General features: G+C 42.3%; 1 protein-coding gene across 1 annotated transcript in view; it reads left to right on the top strand.

Annotated features, from left to right (window-relative positions):
- The window catches only part of HADHA (hydroxyacyl-CoA dehydrogenase/3-ketoacyl-CoA thiolase/enoyl-CoA hydratase (trifunctional protein), alpha subunit), a 43,476-nt gene that overhangs the window by 26,846 nt on the left and 1,895 nt on the right, over window positions 1–14,735 (top strand). The window contains exons 11-17 of the mRNA XM_012652489.1: window positions 927–1,036; window positions 4,566–4,700; window positions 6,747–6,918; window positions 10,087–10,173; window positions 12,959–13,099; window positions 13,522–13,590; window positions 14,386–14,581. Coding sequence (XP_012507943.1) covers window positions 927–1,036; window positions 4,566–4,700; window positions 6,747–6,918; window positions 10,087–10,173; window positions 12,959–13,099; window positions 13,522–13,590; window positions 14,386–14,581 — 910 coding nt within the window. The remainder of the gene's footprint in view (window positions 1–926; window positions 1,037–4,565; window positions 4,701–6,746; window positions 6,919–10,086; window positions 10,174–12,958; window positions 13,100–13,521; window positions 13,591–14,385; window positions 14,582–14,735) is intronic.

Below are 14,735 nucleotides of genomic sequence, written 5' to 3'. Positions count from 1 at the left end.
TATGTATATATTGCTTATCACAACCCACTGAACTTCTGACCTCTGATGGATGGTTTATTGGATAGAACATGCTGTATGAAGATTAGTAAAGCATTGATTCTATTCTATGTTCTATTAGGGCATGAAAGCAACTTTATTAGAGGGATTCCTTTGAAATGCTGTTTGTAACCATGTAATCTTACTTCTACATCCTATTAATATTAATAATAGCTAATATTGAGGCTCTATTCATTTTACTAGTGTTCCGTTTAATCCTCACAAGACTACTGTAAAATAGGTATTGTTTTCCCCATTTTAAGGATGAAGAAAGCTCAGTGGGGAAGTAGCAGAACCAGGATCCAAACCTAGACTATAAATCTTATGCTTTTAATCACCAAGTTGACACATTCTCCATAAGTATTAAGATAATTTTTAAATCAATAGGTTCCATGTGGAGCAGCCTGCAACAGTAGAAAGAGAATTGGAGTTGGGAGTCATACTATCTGGGGTCAAGTTCCATTTCTGCCACTTTAACGCAGTATGGCTTTGAGCAAAGTCATTTGATTTCTCTGGGCCTCTCTTCTCAATCTTTAAAATGAAAGGATTAGTTTGAGATGATTATAAAGGCTCATTTTGGCTCTGAGACTCTAATTCTATGAAAAAGGTTCCCATGCCTCTGGTGTAAAGAATCTGAGAGCTTAGTTATATCGAAAACTCTTTTCAAAGCAGCAGTTGGAAAGTGCTCCAGATGAGAAGAGTAAGGACAAGACTGTCTGTCTCTCACATCAGTGAGAGACAGACTTCTGCTGCTCAGGCACCACTGAGACCCCCTGAGGAATTGAGGCTTCACATGCATTCCCTTTGCTTGCAGAGAAACCAGAACCAAAGGAATCCACATCACCTAGAGTGTGAAGTTCTACCTTTTCTTGTTCCCCTTTACTTTTCAGAAATTCGGAGAGCTTGCAATGACCAAAGAATCAAAGGCCTTGATAGGACTTTACTATGGCCAGGTCCTGTGCAAGAAGAATAAATTTGGAGCTCCGCAGAAGGATGTTAAGTAAGTTAAGCTCTACCTAGAATTTGTGAATTTCACTATGAGCAAAGCTTATAGATATCTTTGAAAACCTACAGCGCTAGATTTATGTCTTAATTCAGTCTTGTTCTCAACCTCTTCTGTCTTGAGCACATCAGAGCCCTTATTCCTACCAAGAACTTTTTGGCTTTCAGAGTTCCGAATGGGCCCGGCGCGGTGGCTCACGCCTATAATCCTAGCACTCTGGGAGGCCGAGGCGGGCGGATTGTTTGAGCTCAGGAGTTCAAAACCAGCCTGAGCAAGAGCGAGACCCCGTCTCTACTAAAAATAGAAAGAAATTAATCAGACAACTAAAAATATATAGAAAAAATTAGCCGGGCATGGTGGCGCATGCCTGTAGTCCCAGCCACTTGGGAGGCTGAGGCAGGAGGATCGCCTGAGCCCAGGAGTCTGAGGTTGCTGTGAGCTAGGATGACGCCACGGCACTCACTCTAGCCCGGGCAAAAGAGTGAGACTCTGTCTCAAAAAAAAAAAAAAAAAGTTCCGAATGTTCTGAGTTTTCTCTAGACCCCTCTGGGACTCCTATAGAGGCTTCCTTGTCTCGTATTGATGCCCCTAGAAGAGGTTTAGGTCCCTCTTTCCAAAGCAAACACACACCCTCTTCAGTGTTTAATGGTCTTCTCTCCCCGTGATTTGAGATGCCATCTCTGGGAGCTTACACTTCTTCCTCATTAAAAAACATAAAGTTGCATTGTACTTGCTAAAATCTTGTCCTTCTTTTAGCTTACAACCTAAGCATTGGAGATTCTACTTGCCTGTTTCATGTCTGTTCTTGTCAGCAAGCCTTTTTCAGTGTTACGCTGCCTAATTAGCACTTCAGTGTCTGAAGTTTAATCATTCCCCAAACTCATCTTATAGCTCTGTCATTCCCAACCGGGTTGATTTTTGCTTCCCAGGGGACATTTGACAATGTCTGGGAATATTTTTGATTATCACAACTGGAGAGGGACAGATGCTACTGGCATCTAGTGGGTAGAGGCCAAGGATGCTGCTAAATATCCTACACTGCACAGGATAGGCCCCACAACAAAGAATTACCGGTTCAACATGTCAATAGTGCTGAGGTTGAGAAACCCTGTTCTAGCTAAGTTACTCTGAGGGATTTAAGAGAAGCAGCTAATATTACTACCTCCTCCATCCTCTCACCTTTAATGAGATTACAATCCAAAATAGAAAATAAAATGGATAAGAAGCCTGGGTGAGACAGATAAGCGTCTACCCAAGAGGGCTGATTTCCAAATAGATTCTGAAATACAGCCTTAACCACTTCTCCCATACACTTAGTGACCAGGATCAGGCGGCTCTGAAGAGCCAATTGCATTTGTTCCACCTGCCTTTGATAGTACCTTGCATTCAGTGGGTGGGGTAACTCCCATGTTGCAAGAGAAAAATGATGGCCACTTAAATTTACATCTCCCCACAATCTACAAAAATCAGACATATTAATAAGGAAAACAAAGCCACCCATTTCCTATGCACAGCATAAGTAAGAGAATGTTGCTAACTTCTGATTAAGTAAGAGGGAGACTTTATTGTGACAAGAAAGAAAGGAAGCAAAAAGGAAAAATATTAAGAGTCCTGCAGAATCACAAAACCCAGATACACCAACCTCTCTACTCCTTCACCCCCTCCCTCCATGTCCACGAAGAACGCTGTCAATTAAAGAAGCCGCACTTTGCAACCGAGAGGGTGCTCTTAACTTAAGAAACCTTGTTAGCCACTCCAGACTCCTCCTCCTGCCTGCGTATAGCTTTTATTGTTATGTGCAGATAGTATACAATACCCCCTGCAGAAGGTCGTGGTGTATAGTAAACACACAGAAAAGAGAGAAAGGTAACGACATCTTAGAAATGAAGAATAAATTATAATGTGCCCAAGGCACAATAGGTTGAACTGAAAATTTAATAAAAAAACATTGAAGAAAGAATGACCCCTTTCCTGCTTTCTCAGCTGTAATACCTACACTTCCGTCTCTCTTTAGGCCTCTTCTGCCTTCCCTTAGATGATCATTTGAATTATTCTCTGTTTTCTCTTTTTATAAGTTAATCTTTGATACAAACAATGCATACCATAAATTCTTACAAATGAAGAGTAATACTTATGGAAAAATTACTGAAATATAAATTAGTATACAGATAAAATTGCCATGTTAAGCTTTCTTCAAACCACATTTTTGTGTAATCAGCCCTCAAATGTTCATGTAATTCAACAGTTGACTTAAAAGCCTGAGTACAGTGCCTCACGCCTATAATCCTAGCACTGTGAGCCTATAATCCTAGCACTTTGAGGGGTCAAGGTGGAAGGATTGCTTGAGGCCAGGAGTTCAAGACCAGCCTGAGCAAGAGTGATACCCCATCTCTACAAAAAAATAGAAAAATTAGCAGGATGTGGTGGCGCATGCCTGTAGTCCCAGCTACTCGGGAGGCTGAGGCAGGAAGATCTCTTGAGCCCAGGAGTTTGAGGTTGCTGTGAGTTATGATGATGCCACTACACTCTAGCCCACATGACAGAGCAAGACCCTATCTCAAAAAAAAAAAAAAAAAAACCATAAAAAAACAGTTGACTTATAAAGCATCAGACACCATAGATGTTAACCTGCTGGATACTTACACAAGTGGGGCATTTCAGGGATGCTGAAGATGTTAATCAGAGAGATTCAGTAGATTGTAAAATGTGTTAAATTTAAGTCTGCTGTTGTAGACAAACATTAAACAATTATAAAGTCCTCATTTAAGTTCCGATGTTAAGAAGCAGAGTATTATAAACAGTTAAAAAATGAATGATGTTTTAGCTGTGGGTTCTGTTATGCCAAAAATACTTTAATCACACTAGTTTTAGATTTTATTATTATTGTTGTTCCGCTAAAGCTAACATGCCAGCGAATCCCCCCCACCAAAAAAACAAAAACCAAATCATGCGTTCTTATTCTCCTTTTTAAAAAACTATTATAAATAAGGTTAAATACTGATACTGTTTTATGTTTATAGCTTGAATGTTTTAACATAAAAGGAATCCTTCTGACCATCAAGACTTTTGAACTAATCCAGGTGAGAGGTGATAAAGGCACAGATTTCAGGAGAAATGAACGATAACAGGAAAATGGTCAAATCACTAAAAAACAAGCAGTTAACAAAGAAGAGAGGTTAGTCTTTGGGCATAGCATTGCAAATTGGTTTTTGTTCAGAAAACAAAAATAATTCATGTTGACTTAAGCAACTGGTTTGTTTTATTTTCAGTAATCTCCAGGCATGATTGAAAATTAGTATAATTCTGTCTTCTTGGATAGACCAATTCTTTTAGACCTAATGGATTTTTGCTTTAACTTTAAAAATCAATCACTTATTTAAAGTTGTATTTTTAGTAGTAAAAATTATTTGAAACATAGTTGTGCCTGCTTTAGTTAGTTTATTGGATGGTAACTTGGGCAATCTTCCTCATTTACTGAAATGAGTAAGAGTTGCCTACCAAAAGTCATTTCATCCTTCCCTTGCAGGCATCTGGCTATTCTTGGTGCAGGGCTGATGGGAGCCGGCATCGCCCAAGTCTCCGTGGATAAGGGTCTAAAGACTATACTTAAAGATGCAGCAGTCACTGGGCTAAGCCGGGGACAGCAGCAAGTGTTCAAAGGGTAAGCCTACTCTCTGTCTTTGCCAGGAGTTGGAATGTTTTTCTGTTGTCGTTTTTCGCCATCACAGATTCTTTTTCCTGAACATAATGAGTACTGGATATTCTGTAGTTAAGCCAAGACTCTTTTGATTTTTAGAAATGCTAATTCCTGCTTTCATTTCATTTTGTCATAGATATGATAGGGCATTAATACGATTGGAGCCTTGTAGTCTTTGAGTGCAGAAGGGAAACTCTTATCTAGTAGATATTTTTAAATACCATTTATTTTAGGCTTTCCTAGAAATTCTCAGGTCTGTGGATCTTGATCCAGTGTGCATGTAATTACTATACTGTTATGGATTATTGAAACAGCATGCCTCTGTGTCTCTGTTGAGGGGACAGAGGTTAGGATGTGAGGAAGAGGGCAGGAACTGCAGGGTGAAGGGAGGGCCCAGATCAGAACTCTTGTGCCTTGTAGTTCCTGAATGGCATTACAAAGTCAAGCAGTGAATTGATGAGTCTACAACGTGTGAGGCTTTACAGACTGTCTCTGTCTTACCTCTGGATTCATAAAGGGGCAATATTATTCTCCCTCCTCCGCACCCAGCCCCCTCACCCCCCACCCCAACCTGTCTTACAGAGGGGAAAAATGGAGTGGCAGCTTGGCCAGACTGGGGGTGGGTTTCAGCTCACATTTAATGGACAAGCTGGCTGCACTTAGACTGTTCTGCATGTGACTTTAGCTGAGTGGGCTTTTTTTGTTTGTTAAATGGATTATGTAGCTTAAGCATGTTGTTATCCCTTTTCTGCAGAGAAGCTCATATATTGCTACCATAATACTAACCAGGACCTGGCAGGTTTAATTATGTTGGCAGATTATCGTAAGGTAACAAGGAATAGTAGTAACAGATTCTGACAAAAAAATAGCACGTGCTACATAGCAACATTGCCCTGAAACTAGCATCCAAGCATCCCAAAACAACATTTCATACAGTCACAAAATAAGAAATTACTGCTCTAGAATAGCTTCCTCCTTTGATCTCTTTTGCATACAGCTATCCTGGGTTTCCCTTTCTGTCTGAGAAACATCAGGTTCTGATGAATGCCACCTGACCATGCTGCTGACTTGGGACATAATGTTTCCTGTCCTTTTTTGGAAACAGCTTCATCAGGCATTAGAATTAGAGCAACTAATAATGTTTTGAGCTCTGACAAGTATCTTGTTTGCTGACTGCTGTCATGGTTGTCAGAAACCAAGAGGTTTGAACCCATATTTTTAGGATCTTATTTGAATACTCCTTTGAACTTACCTTGTGGCTTTTTCTTTTGGTTAAGGAAATTAAGGAATTTAGCTTCATTATTCATTCAGAGGAAAACTCTAAGTCATCTATTCTAGAAGTGTGGTCAGATTGAACCTAAGAGAGCCTGTTTTCCTTGGCAATAAAAAACAATCAGTTAAATGTCTGAGTAGCAGGAACTCTTTTTAGTTCCCTGTGGGAAAGAAGAAACTTTGAGTTAATATTTTATGTAATCAATGCGATGTGCTACTAGGTGATGAGTCGGAAGTGGATTGAGAATATAAGAAGTCATGGTTGGTCTCTGTCCCCTAGAAGATTACAATTACAGAGTAACATAAAATGATATGTAAACAAGGGGAAAACCATGTGGTCTAAGGCACTTTGGCTGCTTCCCCTATCATGGGTAATTACCAGAGCTGCTCTTTCGTTTTGCCATTCTAGTATTCATGTTATTTGCTTCTCTTGGCAAATTTAATTGGTTTATGAGTGATACAGTACATGTAAATTGGGCATTTAGAGGCATTCTATGGTAGAAAGAATTATGCACCTGGGGGTCAACCTGTCTTTGAATGTTAGTACCCTCCCTTAACAAGCTATTTGACTACAAGTCCCTCTCAGCCTTTTGGAGCAACTCAGCTCCCTCAAAATGGGGTAAGGTAATAACTACCTCACAGAGCTGGTGAAAAACACGTAACACATCTGGCCCATGGACATTCAATGAACTTTAGTTTTATTTTCTTCCTCTCTGACTAGGAATGTGTTTTTTCTAGATTGAATGATAAAGTGAAGAAGAAAGCTCTAACATCATTTGAAAGGGATGCCATCTTTAGCAACTTGACTGGGCAGCTCGATTACCGAGGTTTTGAAAAGGCCGACATGGTGATTGAAGCTGTTTTTGAGGACCTTAGTCTTAAGCACAAAGTGCTAAAGGAAGTAGAAGCGGTAAGTAAGGGCTCTGTTGTATTTGAATCCTACTGTAGTAAGTAGAGGACACTGAGATGTTTTTAAAGGGCCTATTGGAAACTCTTGGTTCTTTTTATAGGACTATTCATTTCTAAACATAAGTTTTTATGTGAGCTCATGCATACTTCATATGTTATAAAGGTCAAATGTAAATCCTAAGGGAAGAAAACCAAGTAGCTTATTAACATAAGCACAGGGTTCATTAGCCTTATTCATGTGAATTTCAGTCACCCAAACATATAGGTAACCTCATGGAGTATATAGCCAGATGTCTTGAGATTTTTGATTCACTATAAGCCATAACCAAACCTCTTCAGGTCTAGGCAGCAAAGGAAATAGGGAAGAAACAGTTTCTCCAGGTGCTTGTTCTATGGAAATGCTGCTTTGGTCCAGCTCCCAAACGCTCTACAGAGCCATTGCTTGAGATGGGATGACATGAACAAAACGAGTACTTGAAGTGGGTGCTATGAAAAGCGAGCCCAGGGAAGGAGAAACGTCTGTAGTCTAGGCATGAGCGGGGCCAAGACCTGCACTAGCCTACAGTTGCGTAAACAGCAGGTGGGGTAGTAAATGGTACATGAAATGGTACTGACTTGGCAACACATTGGGTGTCCAGAGCAGCAGGCTATGGTGAAGCAGGCGATATTCCTAAGGTGCCTTTCCATGTGGGGCAGTCTCTGCACCACTAAAGACTGAACCTAAGGAGATTTAGGAACAGGAGACAAGCAGTTCTACTCAGAACAAATTCCACTTGTGAGACACACATTTCAAAATCTATTCTTTAGGCAGAGTGTAGTGCTAGATTCAAGTGAGGGAGACAATTCAGAAGAGCTTGGTAGATTTATGTCCTATTTGTGGCACTTCAGGTTAGAGGTTGGGATGATGTCCATAGGGCTTTTCGGGCACTGCCAAGCCAGTAGTAGGTGGATTCTAGGATCAAATCAAGAGAAATGTTGACTAGAAACAAATCAATACAGTAGTTAGATTGAAACATAAAGATTACGGGAGAAAAGAGATGGGACAGAACCTGGAGGCAAAGAGAAGGAAGCACAGGGGTTGTGTGTGACCATTCAGTACTCGGGGGAAGACACTAGGGCAGTGTGAGCAGAGAGATGAGAAAGGGTATTCAGGGAACCACTGATTTTTAGCAGATAGTAAGAAAAGAAATACCAACTTTAGAGAGAAAGATTATTAGTACAGATAAAATCCAAAATGTTATGTATGTGATGGTTATATATCATAACACGTCAGGTGCCCTTGGTGAAGCTCATAAAATCATCTAAGGTAGGAGATACTCCAAGAAGTTATTCAGGAAGCCTGGAAAAGAGTGAAGTCCAGAATAGTCTAAATTTAGAAAATCAAAGAATTTTAAGTGAAGGAACCTTGAAGAGGGCATTAAGTCCATCCTCCCATCTAGCCTTTGCTTGCTTTCTTTTTTATTATTATTTTTTATTTTTTATTTACCTGCTAAGATTCCCACATCCTATGCTTTCTTTATAAGAAAATTTTAAAGCTGAATCTACTGATAGTTCTTGAAGGATTTAAACATTATCTTCTCTTACTCTCTATAGAACTCACCAAAACCCATGCCTTTGCCATTCTTCCTAAGATGTTGTCTCTAGACCCCTTCTGTCTCGGTGTCCTCCTAAGTATCTTCATCATAAGTCTCAGTGTTCTATTGCTGTGTAACAAACCAGCGCAGAACACAATGGCTTAAAACAACTATTTGCTCACAATTCTGCAATTTGGGCAGGGCTCTGCAGAAAGGGCTGGTACTTAGCTCCAGTGGTTTTAGGGCTGGGGTCACTCATGGGACAGCATTCAGCTGGAGGCTTGCTGGGGGTGCCTCAGTGCTTCCCCCAGATGGCCTCCCTTTACCCGTGGCCTGTCCTCACTTAGTCTCTCCAGAACTTCTCTACAGCATGGCCGCTGGCTTCCAAGGAGCAAAAGCAGGAGCTTCCAGGTTTCACAGGGCTAGGTCTAGAAATAACAGGGTCACTTCTGCTGCGTTCTGTTAATAAAAACCAGTCACAAGGCCAGCCCAGATTCAAGAAGGGAAATAGATTGCACCTCTGGATGGGAAGAAAGACACGTATGTCTGAGGAGGGGAGGAATTGTTGCCAGCCATCTTTGGAGACATTGGTTTGCTCTTCATAGAGGATTTTACCACCAGCATGAGACACTATCCCACTAATAATGCAACTTTAGACTGTGTTTGCTGTACTCAACTCACATTCCACTTTTGATTAACTAAAACCATGGGATCTTTATCACAAATGCTGCCAGGCCAGGTCTTGTCCATCAAGTGCCTATACAGTTCTCTTCTTTCCTTCTTTTTTTAATCTGAATGCAGTACTTGACATTAATCTCTATTATAATTGATTTTATTTTATGCTCAGTTTTTTAGTGTGTTGAATGTATCTTCAACCTTGATTCTCATCTCCAATGTTAGGATTCCGCCTGTCCCAGATTTACACAAATTTGACAAGTGTGCCCTTCACCTTCAGATTCAAGCATCTGAATAAAAACATGAATAAGTTGGGATCGTGGCCAGAATGCTGAGACAGTCTGCATTAGAGACTGTTCTCCAGGCTGATAAAGCTAATAGTTAATAGTAGTCATGTACTGTAGATATAATTATAGCGGTATTCTATTATTTAGTAACACTGTATAAAATGAGATAGGCATGCATATCATGACTTGTTCTTATACAGGTGAACAGGCAGTGGGGTAGGGAGGTCTCATAAGCTTTCAGGCTTGAGGGCAGATCCAAACAAGAAAAAGGGCTTGACACCCATGCTGGGTCTTGAAATGAATGAAATTGTGATTCAAGGCCATCTTTTCAGTGTTTATCTAAGGAGTCTTATTGACCCAACTGCTGAAATGTAGTCTCCAGGTCAGGATTAGGTGACCTTATGATAGACCATAAATAGGGAAGGCTGAATGGGAAAAGGAACAAGGTCAACACATTTGCCCACACAAAAGCCCCTAGGTGGTCCTTAAGTGTCTGGGTGAGTGACATCTACTATCAGAGCAGTTGTGGGTGAGAGGGTGGGCTGGGCCCAGGTGTCTCTCATTAGCTTTGCTGTGGCCTCTAGTCTTCTCCATGGCTTACATGACACATTCCTAAATGCTTTTTCCCTGCAGGTGATTCCAGACCACTGTGTCTTTGCCAGTAACACATCTGCTCTGCCAATTGGTGAAATTGCTGCCGTCAGCAAAAGACCTGAGAAGGTAAACTCTGAACAGAGAAAAACCCTAAAATGGTTTACTGCCTCAGGCTCACTGGGGAAGGCTTAGAACTTGAGCAGAGAAGGGACTGGTGTGGATTATGAAATGGATGGAGGTAATTCCTCAAAACCAGGCACATGAACGCGAACACCATGACCAAGGTGAGATGCAGGAATAAGTGAAGCACAACTAAAATGCCCTTTTAGAGGTGGTTTGCATCTGTAATGGGTATGATTTTTCAGGTTCAGAATATAAAACCTACTTTTATCCTACAATTAGACATTGACAGAGAGCCCCTAAAACAAGAAGGGGTGCTCCAAACTGTCAGTTCAGCTACAGAGCAGGGTCTAGTGACTGGTTTGGTTCCAACTCTGGATCCGGGAGTGGAGTGTCAGTGCGTGTGGTGGGTTTGCTTATACCTTCTACCTGGGACATGAAAGGGCTGGGTGCAGAAGCACTTCCAGTGAGTGTTTGAAATGATGCCTAGACACTTATCTTTGCTCTCAGCTGGAGTAATTAAGGGGAAGTGAAATTATTCAAGGAGAAAAAAAACACCTCACTTCCCTGGAGGATACTAGTTAGCCAGTTAGCCTCAGCCAACCAGAACATCCAGAGGGAGGCAGGAATTATAAAAGGCCCTTAAACAGCTGAAATTGTTAACACAAAGTCTGTACTAAAACCACAAAAGCCTATTTATTCCTACTCTTTGCGTTTGCTGATGCAGGGTAGTCTAGTTTCCCAGCACACAGCAATTAGGGGTGATGTGGGGCCTAATAGAGGCAGGCTCAGTGATGGCGGCTGACATTCTGACCCTGCAGGAAGACACAACAGCAGTGTTGTCTGTTTATAGACTTCACAGGTGGGCAGTCTGGCCATGTCATTGTCCAAGGCACCTTTGTGGCATTTGAAATCAGTAAAGGAGAATCCATTGCTGTTCATTTGATGCTAACCTCTCCTTCCTAGCAGAGTAGAGCAAGTATCACACTTTGCAGTCCTAGCCTCTGGGTATCTGGGATAGCTTTTCCTACTTGCTTGCCTTATGTCATTCTTATAAAAGTAAGGCCAAAAGGGCACAAGTAGGCTGACTAACCATCTCAGTTTGTCCAGGACTAAGGGCTTTCCCAGGACACAAAACCCTCAGTGTTACAACTGGGAAAGCCCCCACCATCCAGGATGAGTTGGTCACCTTTGGCACAACTTTCTGAGTGATGTAAATATATTTTGCTTAGGGCAGTGATTACATGGGTGTATATACAATTATCAGAACTCGTCGAACTGAACACTTTAAGATCTGTGCATTTTATTGTGTATAAATTATGTGTCAATAAAAGCTAATTCCTTTTGCTCAGTAGTACTGAGTCTGAATCAGGTCCTAAGTATTTTAGACCTAAGTAAAAGAACAATTTAGGGCCGGGCGCGGTGACTCACACCTGTAATCCTAGCACTCTGGGAGGCCAAGCCGGGCAGATCGTTTAAGCTCAGGAGTTCGAGACCAGCCTGAGCAAGAGCGAGACCCCGTCTCTACTAAAAAAATAGAAAGAAATTTGCTGGACAACTAAAAATATACATATATAAAAAATTAGCCGGGCATGGTGGCGTATACCTGTAGTCCCAGCTACACGGGAGGCTGAGGCAGGAGGATGACTTGAGCCCAGGAGTTTGGGGTTGCTGTGAGCTAGGCTGATGCCACGGCACTCTAGCCCGGCAACAGAGTGAGACTCTGTCTCAAAAAAAAAAAAAGAAAAATTTCAGGGTTAGAAGCAACTTTTAGATTGAGAAGTTAACATAACATGTAATTGATCTGTATATTACGTAACAGCAAGCGGTCAGGCTTTGGAGACAGGCGAGCCTGGGGTGGAATCCCACTCTGCCATTGACTGACCGACCCTGAGCTACTAATTTTAACTTCTTGATCTCTTTTTATCCTCATCTAGATAAGTGACTAGTTCACAGGGTTCCAATGCATTAAATATAAGGAATAATTGATAAATGTATTAAAGAACAGGTAGATAGTAAGCAGTCAATAAGTGATAGCTCTTACTAGTTATACCCTATAGCTAAACTGGAGGAAGAAAGCAAAACTATAAATTAATGAATTAGACTTCTCTCACAATTCTATTTTGAAGACTATATAATTGTTAGTTAATGAGGTGATTCCCAAACTTTAAAATGCATTCAGCATTTAAAATGGATTCAGCAGGTCTGGCGTGGGCCTGAGAATTTGCAGGTCCAATGTTCCCAGGTGATGCCAATGCTACTAGGTACGACACTTTGAGAATTGCTGCTTTAATGAGTCTTCAAGTGCATTTGATTGTCGAGGAGCATTATTTAAACCTAGTATCCTGGTGGTGAGGCCCATCTGTGCAAAATGCAAATACATCCCGACATTCCAGCATATTAACTAATTCTTCTACCTGTTCCTCCTGCACAAGAAAAGTGGGTCCTCTCACCTAAACCATCAGCATCACTAATATAAGTGGAACCATCGTTCATTTTTCCCTGATAAATCTAGTCTGGCCTTTAGCTGTGATTTTGGCACTGATTATTGGGAGGATCAGATGTCCTCAGTGAAAAACATTAGAAGCAAATGTAAGAGGAGGATTCCGATATGCTCTCCCCAATATACTAAACTTTTTGTTAAAGAACCATGGAACTGAACCCCTTGACTAGATCCAGCAGTATTCCTATATCACAACCACCTTTCTCTGTAATGTTTTCTTAGCAAAAAAGGAATGCTAATTTCCTCCTCAGCATGCTTCACTCTGTTGGCGTTTGGTTCCCTTGCCAGGTGATTGGCATGCACTACTTCTCTCCCGTGGACAAGATGCAGCTGCTGGAGATTATCACAACTGAAAAAACCTCCAAGGACACAACTGCCTCAGCTGTAGCAGTTGGGCTCAAGCAGGGGAAGGTCATCATTGTGGTTAAGGTAAGGAGCTGTGTAACAGAGCAGCAGATTTTAAAAAGTTCTAAGAAGACTCCTTTTACCTCCAGGCTTGTTTATAACTATTCTGGGGCAAATACACCAGCTTTTGATATGATTTTCCTGGGTTATCTCCAGCATGGACAGTGGTATTGACTCTGTCCTGCTGAGTCGAGTTGGGAGTGGGGAGTGTCTGGATGTGGCAAGGTTCTCCTAGCCACAAACTATATTCTGTGCTGTTTGATTCAAGCCAGGCCACCGCTGTGTATGGCGTCCCCTGCAATTTAATTTTAAGGATTCTGGTTGAGATTTTAAATCACCTTAAATTTGAAATGACTAAAGTGACCTTGAGAAAGGGAGACTGGTTTCAGACTTGGGGGGTACCAGCAACAGGGCAACCAGTGAGCTCATGTTCTCTCCTTTGGCAGGATGGGCCTGGCTTCTACACCACCAGGTGTCTTGCACCCATGATGTCTGAAGTCATCCGAATCCTCCAGGTCGGTATTGCTCTCTGGAGCGTCTGAGACGCCTTCCACTCCTTCAGTCAGGCCTCGACACTGCCAGTGTTGAGAGGCAGGCCTCCTTCTGACACACCAACTCCTGCCTCTTGTCCAGGAAGGCCCTTTGTGCCCTCCCTCTGCAGTGGGCAGTCACAGGGCTCATGTGACACTAAAAGGGGCAGAGCTTTAACCTCCCCTTTTCTGCCTTGTGCTGGTCTGTCAAGCCAACAGCCTCCCGACATGTCTTCTCTGCTGTTTCTGCACCTGACCCCTCTGAGGCAGGGACCATCCAGAACAGGGCCTGCTTCGTGACTGGTGCTGCGTCTGCTTCCACAGCACACAGACCCCTCCGGTGTTCGTCCAGGCCACTCTGGCAGGAATGGAGGGGGATCCTCACAGGGCACTCACCTAGACTCAGGGACCACAGGCTCTGCAGCACTGCGCTTTGATAGTGTTCATTCTGTCAGTCATGGCACATTCTGCTCTGTCGGCCATGAAATCTCCTTATTATTAAGATTCAGAAATGCAAATAAGAAGCAAATAAATGATTTAGTCATCTGCAAACTTCCTTAAAGTACTGTAGATAAGAGAAGGCTCAGACTTTCCACTTGTGGCCCCCAAACATCTTCGTGTCTTCCTAAAAGAAATAGTATCAGACCTGGGCTTGCCAGGAGCCACCCAGAAGAGAAGTGGGTTTTGCACAAGGCTGTGTCTGGGGGCCAGTACAGGGAGCCCTTGCAGGGGGATCTGAGCTAGCTTTCCCCTGAAGTCTCTGCTTCACCTCCTGTTCAGGAAGGAGTTGACCCCAAGAAGCTGGATTCCCTGACCACGGGCTTTGGCTTCCCTGTGGGTGCTGCCACGCTGGTGGATGAAGTTGGTGTGGATGTAGCAAAACATGTGGCAGAAGATCTAGGCAAAACCTTTGGGGAGCGGTTTGCAGGTGGAAGCCTAGAACTGCTGCAACAGATGGTGTCGAAGGGCTTCCTGGGTGAGTAGCCTCATGGGAGCATAACTAGCACCGTTAGAGTTCTGAGCAGTTTCCTGAGACCAAAGGGTTACAGAAGGCCCACGTGGCAGAGTTTTCTAAACACAGAGCCCTTGTCACAGAGGAATTCAAAAATGGTTTCATGAGAACCTCCTCT

The sequence above is a fragment of the Propithecus coquereli genome, unplaced genomic scaffold, assembly GCF_000956105.1.
Source record: "Propithecus coquereli isolate 6110/MARCELLA unplaced genomic scaffold, Pcoq_1.0 Scaffold39, whole genome shotgun sequence".
Taxonomy (NCBI): Eukaryota; Metazoa; Chordata; class Mammalia; order Primates; family Indriidae; genus Propithecus; species Propithecus coquereli.
This window is presented reverse-complemented; position numbering and strand designations above follow the sequence as displayed.